Consider the following 15,896-nt stretch of genomic DNA (forward strand, 5'->3'; position numbering starts at 1 on the left):
GGGCTCGCGGCGGCGTTCCGGGCCCCGCGGCGGCTCCGCTATGGCCTCCACCGCCCGGCGTGACGCGCCCGAGCCGCCCGACTTCGGTATCCTGAAGAGGCTGGCGCGGGACCAGCTCATCTACTTGCTGGAGCAGGTGCGGGCAGGCGGGGGGCGCTGGAGAGGGCCGGGAAAGGGGAGCGGCCCCGGGGGTCGGCGCGGGGATGGGGCCCGGGGTGCGGGGTTTCCCGGCGCCGCCCCACGCCGCCCGACCGCCCGCAGCTGCCAGGCAGGAAGGACCTATTCATCGAGCCCGACCTGATGAGCCCCCTGGACCGCATCGCCAACGTCTCCGTCCTGAAGGTATCGCGGGGCCAGGGGTCGGGACCGGGGGTGCCGGCACCGCCCGCTGACAGCTCCACGCCTCGCCCCGCAGCAGCACGAGGTGGACAAGCTGTACAGGGTGGAGAACCGGCCGGCCCCCAGCACCAGCGATCAGTGAGTGCTGCCCGTCTGCTCGGGACGCACCTCCCTGCGCCGCGGGGCTCAGGTGGCAGCTCTCACACCCTGTCGCCCTGTTCCCAGGCTCTGCTTCCTTGTGCGGCCGCGGGTCCGGACGATGCGGTACATTGCAGGTGAGCGCCCGGCGGGTAGCTGCCTGTGGCCTGTCGTTGGTTCACCATCCCCTGTCGTTGGTTCGTGATCCCTCAGCTCTGCGCTCTGCAGGTGCTCTGGGAAGGTCAGGATGTGGCGTGTGGATCATCTCATGCTGCACTGACTGCAGCTCTGCACTGCCAGTACCTTCCGGCCCCTACAGGCCACTTATTCCTGGGCTGGAAAATGGCCCTGTTCCCAGGTTCTTCTTTCTGCCCCGGGTGCTGTGAGGAGCAGTGCCCCACACCTTATCCTGTGGGACAAGTTGTGGCAGTTCAGGGTGGCAAGTAGTGTCTATGAGGTCTGCGCACGTGTTCTTTGCAGACATTGTCAATGCTGACAAGATGTCAGGGAGGAGCCGGAAATACAAGATCATCTTCAGCCCCCAGAAGGTCAGTGCTGCTTCTACCCCTTGTGACCTGGTCTGACCCTCACGCTTCCTGCCCCTCCTGTCAAAATTGGAATTTGTTTCTTAACCAGAGCTGTTTCACTAAAGTCAAGTGTTACGGTGTCTGGGAAGAAGACAAGTCCTGTTACTACAGGGAGCTCCTTCCCTGCCTGTGGTGGAGCGTGACTGAGGATCTTTTCTTATTTTGCAGTTCTATGCTTGTGAGATGGTGTTAGAGGAAGAGGGAGTCTTTGGCGGTGAGTAGGTCTGTGGTGTGTTACACTTCGCTCACAGCGCTCTGATCACCTCTGAACCCCAGTACCAGGATCTCCTGGGAGGAACAGCGGTTCTGCCCCTGCCTGGGTAGAGGAAAGGATGAGTCCCCTTGGAGAGGACCCATCTCTGTTTTTCTCCCATGTGTGAGGAGTTGCTGGGATTCCTGGGGCTGTTTTTGCTGGGGGTGGATGACTGTTGCCTTTTCCTGTCCCGCGCTCAGATGTCACCTGTGATGAGTGGTCCTTCTACTTGCTTCCCCTGGATGAAGATATCATCAGTATGGAGCTGCCTGAGTTCTTCCGGGACTATTTCTTGGTCAGTAGGGATGGTCTGCTGGGTGCTGCCCGTGTGATGGCAGCCCTTCTGTCACTTGTCCCTGGGCTCAGGCTAGGAGGGCTTTGTTCAGGAAGCTAATGTCCTGCTCAGTCCTCCCAGCCCTCACTGCAGGCTGCTGCTGCTGTCCTGGGGAAGGTTTTGCCTGGGGCAGCCACCTGGACGTGCTGTGGTGGCTCCTCCTGAGCAGCACTGGGCACCAAGCTTGTTCCTATGTGTGTGCAGTGGGAGCCCACGGACCCTCAGCCCCACATTGTGTCTGATTGAGGCCCCCAATGCAAGCAGTTATTTCCAGTCTAGCCTGCACAGAGTGCACAGATCCTGATGCTGCTGTGCTCCTTGCAGGAGGGAGATCACCGCTGGATCAACTCCGTTGCTCGAGCCCTGCAGCTGCTGAACTCCCTGTATGGGCCATTCAGCAGGGCCTATGGGATTGGGAGGTGTGCCAAGGTAGGTATGGCAGGGCTTGTGGTGTGCTCTCACCTCTGGAGTGAAGGGTGGTGGGAGTGCCCTGTTTCCTGTGCCTGAGCTGAGGCTGCGCAGGGGGAGCTGCAGCAGCACCCCCACATGGCCGGGGGCTGTGCTGGCACCAGGTCCCTGCTGTGTACTGCAGCTCTTGGTCACAGGCATTGGCACAATTTTCCCCCTGCAGATGAGCTATGAGCTGTGGCGAGACCTGGAGGAGGAGAGCGAGAGTGAGGGGCAGGGCAGAAAGCCAGAGATTGGGAACATCTTCCTTATGGACAGAGGTAAGGGCTGGCACCAGTGGGAGTGAGAAGCAGCAGGACTGGGCCTGGCAGGGGGAAAACAGGCAGCAAATGAGTCCTCATTGCAGACACAGACTACGTCACAGCGCTGTGCTCGCAGGTGGTGTACGAGGGGCTGGTGGACGACACCTTCCGTATCAAGTGTGGTAAGTGGGGGTCAGTGATGGGGTGACGTCAGGCTCTCCTGAGGTTTGTGCTCGGTCCTGGCGTGGGATGGCGCTAAAGACCATGCATGAGGGCAGACCTGCCTGCAGAAACATCAGGGCAAGTGTTACCTATCTCTGCAGGGACGTCACTGGTGCTGGGGCAAAGCAGTTTGGGGGGCACCTTATTGCAGCGTTGCACTGTGTGAAAGGGGCTTGTAAGAAAGAGAGAGGTCTTTTAAAAGGGCTTTTAAAAAGTAGTGATGGAACACAGGGTAGGAGCTTTAAACTTGAGAGTAGATTTGGATTAGACGTTGGGAAGAAATTCTTGTCTCTGAGGGCAGTGAGGCCCTGGCACGGGCTGCCTAGAAAGGCTGTGGATGCCCCCTCCTTGGAAGTGCTTAGAAGTCTGGATGGGGCTGGTCTGCTAGGAAGGGGGTTTGTAACGAGGCCTTTAAGGTCTTTCCAACTCAAACTATTCCGTTGTTCTGTGATTCGTGCTATGATTCTGCAACTCTTCATCTTTCTCTGTAGGGAGTGTGGATTTTGGGCCAGAAGTCACCTCTTCTGACAAGAGCATTAAGGTGCTGCTCAATGCCCAGGACAAAGTGAGTCCTGCTTATGTGGCAGCAGGCCTTTCTGGTGCTCTGGGGGGAGGCTGAGCAGAGACTGACCGGGCACTGCTGGGTCTGGAGGCTTGGGTTGTCATGGGCTGCGTGTGGAGATGTAGAAGCAAAGTGTGGGCACAGCCTGACCTCTTGTCAGCACCACCCCTGCAGGCAGAGCTGAATCGTGCCCAGGGGGCAGCAACCACACTGGTGGAGTGCAGCCTCTTCTCACTCTCGGTCAGGGCAAGCCTGGCCCCTGGTTGGGCTGTGCTGACCTGGCCTGAGCTTTGGGGAACAATTAGCTCAGGTGCTGCGGTGCTTTCTGCAGATCTTCAGCCAGATTCGGAACGAACACTTCTCCAGTGTGTTTGGCTTCCTGAGCCAGAAGTCACGCAACCTGCAGGCACAGTATGATGTGCGTACAGCCTCGTGCTCAGGGCTCCCCAGCATCATCCCTCCACAGCTGGGTCACTCCTTGGATGCTCTTACTCCCACAGCGCCGCCAGGGCATGGACATCAAGCAGATGAAGAACTTTGTCTCCCAGGAACTGAAGGGACTGAAACAAGAGCATCGCCTGTTGAGTCTGCGTAGGTGCTGGGACGGCAAGGAGCGGGAGGCCCCAGCTGCTGCAGTGGGTGCCTGAGCCCTAGGGCAGCAGGGGGGTTGCAGGGCCTGGTGGTCCCTAGGAGTGCGGTCAGGGCAACAGAGGGTGTTGTTGCATGCGCGTGCCTGCAGTGGGACTGCGTGCGGAGCCTGTTACAGCTCCACAGTGGAAAACTCTTGGCTGTACAGATATAGGTGCCTGTGAGTCCATCATGAAAAAGAAAACCAAGCAGGACTTCCAGGAGATGATCAAGGTTGAACACGGTGAGGGCCGTTCCCTGTGCCTGTTGTTGCCCCCACCCTAGGTCTGGCTCTTCCACCTTTGCTCTGATGCCAGCCTCATTGCCCCAGGTCTGGGCTGCCTCACAAGCTGGGAGCTCCCTCCAGACCTTTCATGCTGGGGTGGGTTGTGAGGTCCCCACAGGGCTGACACGTGGTAAGGCAGGCAGCCCAGCATTGCAAGCCTTCCCCTCTCCCCGAGGCTCAGTGGGGAGGCTGAGACCAGATTCTACCTCAGCTGGCTGGTGGGAGCCCCAGGGATGGAAGAAGTGACTGCCTCTCCCCCCTGCCACAGCTCTACTGGAGGGTTTTGACATCCGGGAGAGCACCAGCTTCATCGAGGAGCACATTGACCGGCAGGTAGGAGCTGCACCGCACTGCGGGGCCGTGCGTGGGCCGGCAGCCTGCTCACAGCACCACTGCAATGCAGGTGTCCCCTATTGAGAGCTTGCGCCTGATGTGCCTGCTGTCCATCACGGAGAATGGTGAGGGGGAGTCTAGGAGCTCGGCGGATGTCAGCATGGGGGGCCGTGCACTCAGTTCACCACGGCATCCCCACAGGTCTCATCCCCAAGGACTACCGTTCCCTGAAGACCCAGTACCTGCAGGTGAGAGAACCTGGGGCACCGGGGCTGTCAGAGCAGGGGCTGAGCTCTCTGCCTGCCCCCGCCCTACTGAGTTACCTGAAGCAGCCCGCTGGGCGCCTGCGTGTCCCTGAGGCAGTGTCACACTGCTGTCTCGCGTGACTTTGTGCTGATCTGCCCACTCCCTTCCTCAGAGCTACGGGCCTGAGCACTTGCTGACCTTCCACAACCTCAAGCGCATCGGATTGCTGACTGAGCAGACAGCTGGAGAGACCCTGACAGCAGTGGAGAGCAGAGTCAGCAAGCTGGTGACAGACCGAGCGGCAGGTGAGAGGCTGCAGGAAGCCCAGGGCAGGACAGCAGGACAACAGGGCGCTGCTGTGCTAAGAGGACGTGGTGTGGCCCCACAGCTCCTACTGCTGCTCCATCTTCCGGCAGTGCCTCAGCCTGGCTTATGCTGTGCAGCCGCTGTGATGCATCCAAAGACTCTGTCATTTCTTGTCTTGTTTTCCAGGAAAAATCACAGATGCATTTAATTCCTTGGCCAAGAAGAGCAACTTTCGAGCCATAAGCAAGAAGTTGAGCTTGGTACGTCCTCTGGGGGCTGCTGCGCTGGCAGAAGAGTTGTGCCCAGCCTGTGCCCGACCCCCAGGGCTCTACGCCCTCAGCTGCCGGCCAGGCACACGCGCTGCACAGGAGCTGGGCTGCTGCTGGGTGCCCCAGCCTGCTTTGCCAGCCACAGCTGCTCTGACCCCGCTGCAAGGGCAGTCCCTGCCGCTGGCCCTGCCTGGGACTCAGTCAGACTCAGCAGAGCCCAGCCCAGCTGTGCCTTTGTCAACATCAAGTGGTGCCTCCCTGCAGATCCCGCGGGTGGACGGTGAGTACAACCTGAAAATGCCTCCGGACATGGCGTACGTTTTCAGCGGGGCCTACACACCCCTGAGCTGCAAGATCATCGAGCAGGTGAGCCCCCCCTCGTGCTCTCCCCGAGCAGAGCACCGCCTCGTCCGCCCCGCGCCCCTGCGGGGGCTGCACCGCTGCCTTCTGTGCGCGGCCCAGCCCCGAGCCTGCGCTGTCCTGCAGGTGCTGGAGCGCCGAGGCTGGCAGGGTTTGGAGGAGGCGGTGCGGCTGCTGAACGGCAACGAGTTCGCGATGGCCGGTAGGGCGGGGGTCGGTGCCGGGGGTCGGTGCCGGGGGTCAGCGCGTGCCAGCCCGTGCCTCGCAGACAGTGCGCTGGAGGAGGGCGCGGGCGGGGACGCGCAGCGCGTCGTGCTGGCGCTCTTCCTGGGGGGCTGCACCTTCTCCGAGATCGCCGCTCTCCGCTTCCTGGGCAAGGAGCGAGGTAGGACGGGGCACTACGGGGGGGGGGGCGGCGCGGCCCCGAGGGCGCCGAGCACGAGGCGCTGTGCCGTCCCCAGGCTGCAGGTTCATCTTCCTGACCACCGCCATTACCAGCAGCGCCCGCATGATGGAGGCCATGGCCGAGGCCAAGGCGTGAGGCCGGGCGGGGGGCGGCGCTGGCGGCTGCGGGGCGCCCCGTTCTGCTCAATAAACGCCGCCGCGCCGTTGGGGCGGCATTCAAAGCCGAGCGACGCGTACGTTTCCAGGTCACGTGATCCGTGTTAAAGTCCGCGCGTGCGCAGCGGTGCCCAGAGCGGCCTGGCGTAGCCGTTCTCGCTTGCGATTGGTAGAAACCCCGAAGGCGTTTCGCCGCCATTGGCTGGCGCCCGGCTTGGGGCGGGACCTGAGCGACGGTTGTGGGCGGGACCCGTCGCGGCGCTTTAGCCAATGAGTGCCGCCGGGAGGCGAGTTTGAATCGGCGGCCCCGGACGGGCGGTGGCGGTGGCGGCGCAGAGCGGAGCCATGAGGAAGAGGTGCGGGGCCGGGAGCCGCGAGTTGGGGCCGGGACTGGGGCCGGGACTGGGGCCGGGACTGGGGCCGGGACTGGGGCCGGGAGCCGCGAGTTAGGGCCGGGGCTCTGGGCCGCTGGGCGCGGGGGGATGGCGGGCCCGGGCTGTCGTGTTGCTCAGGCCCCGCTGCCCGCAGCGAGGTGCTGGCGGCTGAGGCCGTGTCGTGCCTGAACCGCGCGTTGTCGGCGCTGCGGGACATCTGGGAGGAGATCGGCATCCCCGAGGAGCTGCGGCTGGAGCGCACCGGCGCGGTGAAGAAGCACATCAAGGTGAGCGGGGCGCCGGGCCGGGCGGGGGGCGGCGGCGGCCTCGGCGTGTCCTGAGCGTGCCGTGCCGCAGAACCTCCTGGACATGATGGTGGCGGAGGAGGAACACCTGAAGGAGCAACTGCTGAGGAGCGTCGCCGCGTACCGAAAGGAGATCGATGGCCTCTGTGCGGAGCTGCGGGTGGAGCCCTTCCAGGTGAGGGCCGCGGCTCTCCGCAGCCTCCCCCGCCCAAGCTGGGCCGAGCCGAAGGCTTTCTGCCCCCCCCCCCCCGGCGTTGGGTGGCGGTTGTGAGGCGGCCGGCGGGAAGCAGTGCTGTGCCTGGGTCCCGGGGCTGCCCTGCTGAGCTCTGGAGCTGCGTCCCGGCTCTGCGCCCAAGGATTTCCGAGTACCTGAGTTACTTCCAAAAAGCGCTGCAGAGAACAGACCCTGATCTGTGGCTTCTTTCAGACAGAGGAGGGGAGTACCATCCTCCAGATGGTGAAGGATTTGCATTCCCACGTGGAGGTGTTGTTGAAGCAGAAGAAGGATAGGAAGCAGGAACTGCAGGCCCTGCAGGAACAGGATAAGAACCTGTGTGACATTCTCTGCGTGTCCCTGTTCAGCATTGATGACAGCGCCGTGCCCAGCCTGGACGAGCTGGACCGCTACCGACGGCATGTGGCCTCCCTCAGTGCTGAGAAGGTGAGCAGGAGGGGCCTGGACCTCTGGGGAGGGAGGGTTGGAAGGCACCCACTGGGTCTTCATGGGGCTCCTCACCTACAGGAGCGACGGCAAGAAGAATTTGTCAGCATCAAGCGGCAGGTCGTCCTCTGCATGGCGGAGCTGGAGCACAGCCCTGACACTAGCTTCGAGCGGGACGTGGTGTGTGAGGATGAGGAGGCCTTCTGCTTGTCCACAGATAACATCGCTAACCTTCAGAGCCTGCTGCAGCAGGTACGTTGGCACGCTGAGCTGGCCCTGCCACGACTGACGGCACTGCGGAGGCTGCCTGGCAGCACACTGTGAAGGCTGTTTTGTTTGTAGGAAGCCTGTGTGTTAGAATGTACTTCTAGAAGCTTTTGCTTGGAAGCGCTGGGGGGTGAGAGGGGGTGTGAGAGCTGCAGTCTGTGAGCAGCCTCCTTGCATCCCTCAGCGCCAGGCTGAGGCAGTGCTGAACTCACGCTTTCCCTCTGCAGCTGGAAGCGCGGCGGGCGCTGAACGAAGCCATGTGTGCAGAGCTGCGCTCCAGAATCACTGAGCTCTGGGAAAGGCTGCAGGTTCCTGAGGAGGAGAGACAGTCCTTCGCAGTGCACATGACCGGGTCCAAAGCGAAAACCAGAGAAGCTGTAAGAACCACCTGATGGCATTTGGGAGTGGGAGGGTAAGGGCAGGGCAGCTCTGGGGTTCACTTGTTTGCTCATCTGGAGTGGAGGAGCAGCTTCCAGCAGTCAGGCGTAATGTGAGCAGACTAAATCCTGCCTTCAAGGACAGAGAGCTGGGAGTTGGTGCTGATGGCTGGCTCACTAGAGGTGGATTACGCAGAACTTACGTTGGTCTTGCTCTTCTATTCTTCCTTTCTGAGTCTGTGCTGTGGTTGTGTTGGCAGCTGAAGCTGGAAGTAGACCGTCTGGAGGAGCTGAAGCTGCAGAACATGAAGTCTGTGGTTCAGGCGATCCGCGTGGAGCTGGCTAAATACTGGGACAAATGCTTCTACAGCCAGGAGCAGAGGGACGCCTTCAGTCCCTATCACGATGGTGGGTGGTGGCTCTTCCTGTAACTGACTCCCTTGAGGGAGCTCAGCAGGCCTGCTGCCAAAAAGAGCTGCTGAGTGGTGCGGGGATCCTGGGTGCTTCCTGAACGTGCTGCTGTGTCTCTCCAGAGGATTATACAGAGGTCTTGCTCCAGCTCCATGACATTGAGGTGGGGAAGGTGAAAAGCTACTACGAAACACACAAGGAGCTGTTTGAGGCTGTTCAGAAATGGGATGAAAGCTGGAAGCTGTTTCTGGAGCTGGAGGTATTGGGTAGTGCTACATCTCTGGGCTGTGCATAGGGGTTGGTGAGGGAATGGGATGCTGTGCCTGGAGCACCAGTGTGACCCAAGGCACAGAGCTTGTGCAGGTGTGCTGCACCACTAAGGTGACTTCCTCGAGGGCCTAGGGGAGTGCTGGGCAGTGAGGCTGGGCCCCATCTCATTATCTCCTGACTTCTCTGTGCTAGAGGAAAACAGCTGACCCCAGCCGCTTCTCCAACCGTGGGGGGAGCCTGCTGAAAGAAGAGAAGCAGCGAGCAAAACTGCAGAAGACTCTTTCCAAGGTGGGTACAGACCTGGAGAAAAAGCTGTAGTCCTGAATAGGCACAGGTAACACTGACCAGGGAGAAGCACAGCGCTTGGAGCGCCAGCAAGGGCTGTCTGTGGGTAGGGAGCTGTGTCCAGTACGACAGCTCCTACACTGCCCTCCTGTCCTGAGCAGCTGCAGGAGGAGCTTGAAAGCAGGATCCAGGCCTGGGAGCAGGAGCGTGAGGAGCCTTTCCTGGTGAAGGGACAGCAGTTCATGGAGTACGTGACAGAGCAGTGGCAGCTGTATCACATGGAGAAAGAGAAGGAGAAACAGGAGCGGGTGAGTGCACAGCTGACCATGCTGTCATGGCTTGGCACCGAGCTGTTGGCAGGGAGAGCAGTTCCAGCCCAGGTTCGCTGCCAGCTCCCTGGGGCAGAGGGGCTCCTCCTGCTCTTTTCTGGCTCTGTGCGGTCGCCTTCTTCAAACAGCAGGGCAGGTGGCTGCCTGCATCTGTGTTGAGCCCCAGCTGCTGCAGACCTGTAGTGTTTGCGCCTGTCCTTCCCCAGCACTGAGTGTTGGAGTTCCGTGGTGCTGTGCAGCCAGCTGTGTTCTGCTCTCTGCTCAGATCAGTGACGTAGGTCTTTCACACAGCACCTGAAGAAAAGCCGCCAGATTGAGACGGAGATGATGTATGGGAGCACCCCAAGGACTCCGATCAAGCGTCGAGTGCTTGGCCCCCACACGCCTGGCAAAGTAAGGAAGGTAAACTGCCTGTGCTGGGCATGGAGTGCTTGGCTGAGACCTGACCAGGGCTTGAGCTAGACAAGTACTGTGAGAATAAAGGTGTTTAGAGCCCTCCCTCTGGATTTAGTCTCACAGTGATGTCAGAAGGGCCCAGGCTTATTGCAGCAGCAGCATGAAAGAATCTTATGCTGTAAATGGGTACAGGGAGTGGGCTGCAGGCATCTCTGTTCTCTGTGGGGACAATGGGATCTGTCACCCTGCTCTGCAGCCAGTGCTTCCGCTGTGGTTTTCCTGGTGTGAGCATCCCCTGCCTTCCTCCTCACGCTCCGTATGCTCTGCTTTCCTCCAGCTCAATGGCACTTCCCTCTCCACGGCCACTCCCAACAGCACCATTCGTTCAGCTTTTGGGGCAACTCTCTTCCATTCACCAACGTCTCGGCTGCCACCCTCTGGAGGGAAGGTGAGAGGCTTTGTGGAGCATCCCTGCTCACAGGGTGGGTTGGTGCAGCACTGCTGTGCCACGCTGCTGTGTGACACTGCCAGGGCAGCTTGTGCTCAGCTGCACAGCTGTGCTCCTGGGCTACAAAGGCTGCTCTGTTGGTACCTGCTCTGCTGGTCAGCCATGCTGCTGGTAGGATGTTCTGGGGGACCAATACTGCCCAAATTAAAAGGAGAGCGGTAGCATGCAGGAAGTCTTCCTCCAACCCATACTTCTGCTGTTTCTGGGTCTCAGACCTATGATGCAGGGTTTTAGGAGCTTGAAGTGCAGGGCAGCAGCTGCAAGTCCAGCACTGCTGCAGACTGCCTCAGCTCCCACTCTGCCTCTCGTCCCACAGCTTGGCCAGGCTCGGACCCCCATCCGCGTGGCTGCGAAGCCCCCCCGGCCCGGACACAGGGAGCGGAACAAGGAGAACCTGTCGCAGCTGAACGGAACCACCCTGAGCGGTGGGTGCAGCCCTGCAGCCCCTGCCCAGCGTAACCACAGCGTTAATTCTGTTGCCAGCACCTATTCTGAGTTTGCGGTAATTCACCTCTTCTGAACGTGCCTCCCCTCACTGGGCTGCACCCAGGCTGTGCTTCTGCTCCTCCCAGAGCACCGCAGGGCCACCGCTGTGCACAGCCCAACCTCTGCCCTGCGCAGAGCGGCTGCTCCTGCCAGCACCCACGGCACCAGCTGCTGACTCCGTGTCAGGAACTTCAGTTGAAGTTTGGTGGCCGAGGCCGAGTGCTGCTCCATCGTGTGCAGGCCCTGAGCAGCCCAGTGGGGATCTGATATTTACACAGGAAGATGGTGATGCTTGGCTCCCGCCTGCCCCTGCAGGAGCAAAGCTGTGCCTTTGACATGGCCCAGGCCTCCTGCATAGCCCTGCTGTAGTAATGCAGCCGCCCTCCAGACCTGGGTCTGCTCCCAGCTGCTTAGCAGAGAACCTCCACATGGCTCAAAGCAATGTGGCATGGAGGGCATGTCCCATCCCAGCCCAGAGAGGCCTGGGTAGCTGGCAGCAGCAGCGCTCTGTCACTGTACTAACAGTCACGGGGAGAAGGGACGGTGGGAGCCTTTTCCTGCAGCCTGCATGGCTTCATCAGTGCACGTGCTGTGCTCTCAGCCCAGGGGGAGAGATCCCTGTGCCGCTTGTTCTGCGGGCATGAGGTGTGCTGGGTGAGCAGAGGCTCCCAGGGGTGTAGAGGTGGGTGATCTCTGCTGTGGGATGGAGCTTTGCTGCCCCGAGGCCTCAGACTTTGATGTCCAAGCACTGACCTCTTCTGCCTCGTACAGATGTAAGCGTTGCTCCCCACGGCAGTTGAGCAAGTGCTGAAGCTGCCCTGACACCAAGTCCTGCTCCCATGCATGTGTGTGGCTCCTGCTGGGCAGAGGCAGGGTCCTGCAGAGCTCCCTTCTGCAGCTGCATGTTGCTGTCTGTGCCCATCCCCTGCCTGTGCTCTTGCTTCCCCTCCCTGCAGCTGAGGGACACCAGGTTGGGGCTGAGCTGCCCAGGACCAGCAGTGTGTGCGCTGCCAGCTGCAGGAGGCAGGACTATGTACCAGTGCTTCTGGGGTGCTCCCAGTTCTCTCCCAGCTATTGGGAGCAAATCCTCCCGTCTCCTAAAGCAAGAGGGCAGGGCCTTGTCTTCTCAAACAAACAGCAGCAGCTTTGTCTCTGTGGCCCTTGGCACAGCCACCCTCTCCCACCCCTCATCCCTCTCTCTGCTTCTTGTATCCACAGCGTGAACTCTCAAAGGCCTCCAGGTGTGATACCAGCTCCCGCATCCTCAACTCCACCACCACCAATGCCTTCTGCTGAGGTGCTGCCTTGGGCTCCAGCTCTCTGTAGTCATAGTGAGTCACTGTTCTGGCAGCTCCTGGCCCCTGGGGCCGCTGCTCTCAGTTTAATTTTAGCAAGCACCCCTGCCAGCCTGGCTCTGCAGCGTGGGGGGGTTCCCACCTGTGAGGGCAGCAGCTGGAAGGGACACTTTTAAAATTTTGTTTTTATGTGGGGAACTCTTGCAAATAGTTGATTAAAGATTTAAGGTTTGAAGACAGTCTGGGGGTGGTCTAGTAGTGAATGCTGCAACCCAGTGGGCTGCTGGTGCAAGGGCACAGGGACAGACAGGACCAAGCACAGATAACTTCCTCCCCCAGTGCCTGTAGCTACTGTCTCCCAGGGTCTTCCTCTGTCACCATCACATCAGCTGTGCTTCAGCCAAGGCTTGCTTTAGCTGAGGTTTCCCTAGCACCCACACTGGGCTGCAGCCTGGCCTCAGCACATCATCTCTCCTAGGAAGGCAGCGTGGGCACCTGTGTCCTGCAGCTGCCCTGTGCTCCTGGAGCTCAGCACCCTGCTTCCCTGCATCCTCTGCCCTTCCTGAAACATGCAGGGGTTGGGACTGGAGGCACAGTCCCAGCAGCTACTTGAGCTGTAGTAGGACCAAAGCCAACAGCCTCCAGTGCTGCCCCTTCCCCTGTTCTGCTCCAGCTGCGTTCACAGTAAAACGGCGTGGTTGGTAGTTTGCACCTTTCTTAGCTCAGTCCTTGATCGTGACTAATTTGCACCTTGTTATCACTACAGCCACCCACCTACTGTTACTTACACCCGAAGTTCTGTCTCCTTACTCTGTAACTGTATATACTGTTGATGAGAATAATCATATCTGTACATATAGCCACTGCTGTCCGTGTGTTTGTTGGGATGACCAAAATCTCTTCACAGAGCCTGGAGGGGGCAGAGTGAGGGCTGGGTGCTTCCCCCTCCCCTCTTGTCACTCTGGGGTCTCTGACAGCCAGGAGCTCTCCTTTGTAAGCACCATCAAGCACTACTGCCGCTGTTACAAAAAAATTACATTTAATAAATACATTCATTCTGCCTCATCTTCAGCAGCAGCCCCTCGCTGGGCCACAATGGGCAGCAGCACCGCTCCAGCACTGAGCTCAAGGATGGGGGCTGAGCTCCTCCTGGCACCTCCCAGGCTCAGTTCCAGCTTGCAGGGCTGGGGCCGTGCAGGGCAGGGGGGAGCCCCGCGTCCCTCCCTGCTGCAGGACGCAGACATACGTGCTCCAGGGCCCGCACACCACCTCCTGCGCCCGCAGCCCCTCAGCCCAGAGCTGCTCCACACGCCGTGGCTGGTCACAGCTGGCACGGGCCCCATGCCCGAGCTGCCCGTATTTACCTGTGGGCAGAGCAGTGCAGACTGGGGGCTGAGGGATTTGCCCCTCAGACAGCACCCCAAAGTGAGCAATAAAGGAGTGAAACCAAAGCCTTACCCCAGCCCCAGGTGTACAGCTCTCCGCCTCCTGCAATCAGGACGGTGCCATCAGCCCCCAGCCGGGGCGGCAGGACCCCCCCACCCCCGGTACTCACGTGTGACCGCAGCTGTGTGCCGTGAGCCGCAGCTCACTGCAGCCACCGCCGGCTCCAGCGGGAGGTCCAGCAGGGCCGGGAAGGCTTGGATGGAGATGAAGGCAGGGCCTGGCGGCTCCTCAGGCAGCGGCGGCTCTTCGGGCCCTGCACACAGCACTGCTCAGCCCCACAGATGAGCCCAGCGCTGCCGCAGCCCCCCGGTGTCCTCACCTGCACCCACGTCCTCATCCTCTGGCTGCTCTTCCGCCACCGCCCGGGAGGGCAGCCCCAGTTGGCCCGACTCGTTCCAGCCCCACACGTAGAGGTCTCCGCCATCTGCAGAGGACGCGTCCCGCTCAGGGCACGGTGCGAACTGCCACCCCGTGCCCCCGGGCAGCGCCGAGCCCCTCACCGCTGATACAGGCCGAGTGCCACCCGCCAGCTGCCACTGCCCTCACGGGCAGACCGCCCAGAGCCTCCACCAGCCGCGGCTGCTGCTCGGATTCCAGGCTGCCGTGGCCGAGCTGCCCGTGCCTGCAGGGAGACACGGACAAACAGAATGGCGCAGGCACACGCCTCCCCCACCACCCCTCGCCCCGTGCCTGCTGCCCCTCTGCAGCTGTGTGCAGCTCCGCCCTAAGGGGCAGACAGTGCAGTAGCTATGTGCAACCCATTGATGCGTGACACAATGGTGAAGCAAGCCCTGAGTTTACACATCACAATGCTGCTGTCTGAGCTTCCTTCCAAGCAGCCGCCCCTTCAGCCCCCAGGTTCAGACCTGGAGGGGGGGATTCCCTGCTGGGCCGGGTTTGGGCTCAGCTGGAGGCAGCGCTGGCCAGCAGGCAGCTGAAGGCAGCAGTGCTAAGCACAGCGCTGGGACACAGCTGCAGCTGCACCGAGCACACGGCATACAGCAAAGCAGCAGAGGCTGTGATTGTCACAACTGCTGCTGAAGCAGAAAGGGCTTTACTAAACCAAGAAGTCCATTTGGAGAGAAGGGTTGATGTTACAATCAGAAACACCAGTGAGGTGGAAGGGCAATACAGGAGTGTGGTAGCAAAGGGACCAATGGAATGGCGTCACGAAGAAAAAGGAAAGTGCTCACCCATTCCTGTTCCTGAAGGTCTGGGCTCATGAGGAGAACTCCACCAGGGACGGATCTCCAAGCAGACATCCCTCCCCAGTGGCATCAGCCCTTAAATGAGCTCTAAGAGAGGCGCAGTCAGGCTGCACCCCTTCCTGCCCCGCAGTTAACTGCCTTCACCTTGTCATGGTTCTATGTTTTTGTTTTTTTGTTTCTGGGTTTCAGTATTCCACATCAAAACATCATGTAGTGTACGGGGCATTAAAGTGTCACTGCCCCAATCCCAGGTTCCCATCCCTGTACATTACAGCAGTCACGGGATCTGACCCTTCCGGGTGGGGGGGGGCGCTCTCTTGCTGCCTGGCAGTGGGTGCTGGAGGTGCTTTCCTAGCCGTTCCAAGCTTTTCAGGTTTGACTCGGTCCCGGGAACTCTCTCTCTCATCTTGTCTGATTTATTAATCTCAATTTCAATTAAATTGTATCTATTGTGTTATCTTGTATTCCAATATTATAGTAAAATAAGTTTTCCTCCATAGATTGTTGCCGCTGCTCCTTTCCTCCCTTCCTTTCTTCCCATTTTTGTGGGACTGGGGTGGGGGGGGAGGGCAGAGGCCTGTCGTCCCGTCACGGACATAGATTGATCTAGTCAACTCTGTGACACACCTGTGCTCCCAGGGCTGACCGGTCCTTTCCCCAGGTGATTATCGGTGGGTCAGGCCGTGACTCAACAGTTACCACACAGGTTGGGGAAAAGACAGCGATCAGATTTGGGTGAGGGCTGCTGAGGGCAGTGCTGTCAGCCCACACGGCTGCAGCTGCCCAGGCCCAGCACGGCTCTGTGCCCAGAGCTCAGGCGCCTCACCGCCTTCTGAAATACACAAACCAGGAGCAGAAACCTTTCCTTTAATGGAAAGGAAACAGCAATGTTAATATCCATAAATGCAAGCAGCACTGAGCTAATGCTGTCTGCTATGACAACCACTGCCTATGACAACAGCCACCAAACTGCACTGCACTGACCCCGAGTGCTGCAGGAGGAGCCGGTCCTGCTGGCACCGCGCTGCTGAATGCCGAGAATCATCCCCATGGCCTTGTCTCGTGGAAGCGGCACAGAGATCAACAACCCAACCTTCCCATAGCGCTGCTGGGCACAGCAGCGGCACCTCGAGCCCAGCGCGGGC

The 15,896-nt window shown here is 60.2% G+C and overlaps 3 protein-coding genes across 5 annotated transcripts in view; 2 read left to right on the forward strand and 1 right to left on the reverse strand.

The window, feature by feature from the left end:
* The first annotated feature begins 2 nt into the window (after window positions 1–2).
* VPS33B (VPS33B late endosome and lysosome associated) lies at window positions 3–6,427 on the forward strand. Its single transcript, XM_042891566.1, has 23 exons — window positions 3–136; window positions 262–342; window positions 416–477; window positions 565–614; window positions 958–1,025; window positions 1,233–1,278; window positions 1,518–1,612; window positions 1,976–2,080; window positions 2,283–2,379; window positions 2,466–2,543; window positions 3,075–3,148; window positions 3,477–3,563; window positions 3,646–3,736; window positions 3,942–4,016; window positions 4,327–4,391; window positions 4,462–4,516; window positions 4,593–4,639; window positions 4,810–4,942; window positions 5,130–5,203; window positions 5,477–5,578; window positions 5,699–5,774; window positions 5,841–5,957; window positions 6,034–6,427. Exons 1-23 carry the CDS (start codon window positions 41–43, stop codon window positions 6,111–6,113), a joined length of 1,854 nt encoding a protein of 617 aa, XP_042747500.1. The 5' UTR covers window positions 3–40; the 3' UTR covers window positions 6,114–6,427.
* Window positions 6,428–6,455: 28 nt separating this feature from the next.
* On the forward strand, window positions 6,456–12,956 carry PRC1 (protein regulator of cytokinesis 1). Of its 3 annotated transcripts, none has more exons than XM_042891569.1 (14): window positions 6,456–6,489; window positions 6,662–6,794; window positions 6,865–6,987; window positions 7,240–7,473; window positions 7,555–7,725; window positions 7,968–8,117; window positions 8,378–8,525; window positions 8,651–8,787; window positions 8,991–9,086; window positions 9,245–9,391; window positions 9,704–9,814; window positions 10,146–10,256; window positions 10,633–10,818; window positions 12,021–12,956. In XM_042891569.1, exons 1-14 carry the CDS (start codon window positions 6,479–6,481, stop codon window positions 12,096–12,098), a joined length of 1,836 nt encoding a protein of 611 aa, XP_042747503.1. In that variant the 5' UTR covers window positions 6,456–6,478; the 3' UTR covers window positions 12,099–12,956. The 3 variants fall into 3 exon arrangements, with proteins under 3 accessions (XP_042747503.1, XP_042747504.1, XP_042747505.1); XM_042891570.1 differs by having other exon boundaries at window positions 9,704–9,805; XM_042891571.1 differs by having other exon boundaries at window positions 10,633–10,741; window positions 12,021–12,108.
* Window positions 12,957–13,117: 161 nt separating this feature from the next.
* RCCD1 (RCC1 domain containing 1) overlaps window positions 13,118–15,896 on the reverse strand; it is a 3,962-nt gene continuing 1,183 nt past the window's right edge. The window contains exons 3-7 of the mRNA XM_042891573.1: window positions 14,044–14,165; window positions 13,863–13,967; window positions 13,653–13,796; window positions 13,556–13,585; window positions 13,118–13,461 (exon numbers count right to left, since the gene is read on the reverse strand). Of these exons, the coding sequence (XP_042747507.1) occupies window positions 13,223–13,461; window positions 13,556–13,585; window positions 13,653–13,796; window positions 13,863–13,967; window positions 14,044–14,165 (640 nt within the window). The 3' untranslated portion in view covers window positions 13,118–13,222. The remainder of the gene's footprint in view (window positions 13,462–13,555; window positions 13,586–13,652; window positions 13,797–13,862; window positions 13,968–14,043; window positions 14,166–15,896) is intronic.

Source organism: Lagopus leucura, unplaced genomic scaffold (assembly GCF_019238085.1).
Source record: "Lagopus leucura isolate 7727_CA_CO unplaced genomic scaffold, USGS_WTPT01 88-31_obj-0_obj, whole genome shotgun sequence".
NCBI classification, from domain to species: Eukaryota; Metazoa; Chordata; class Aves; order Galliformes; family Phasianidae; genus Lagopus; species Lagopus leucura.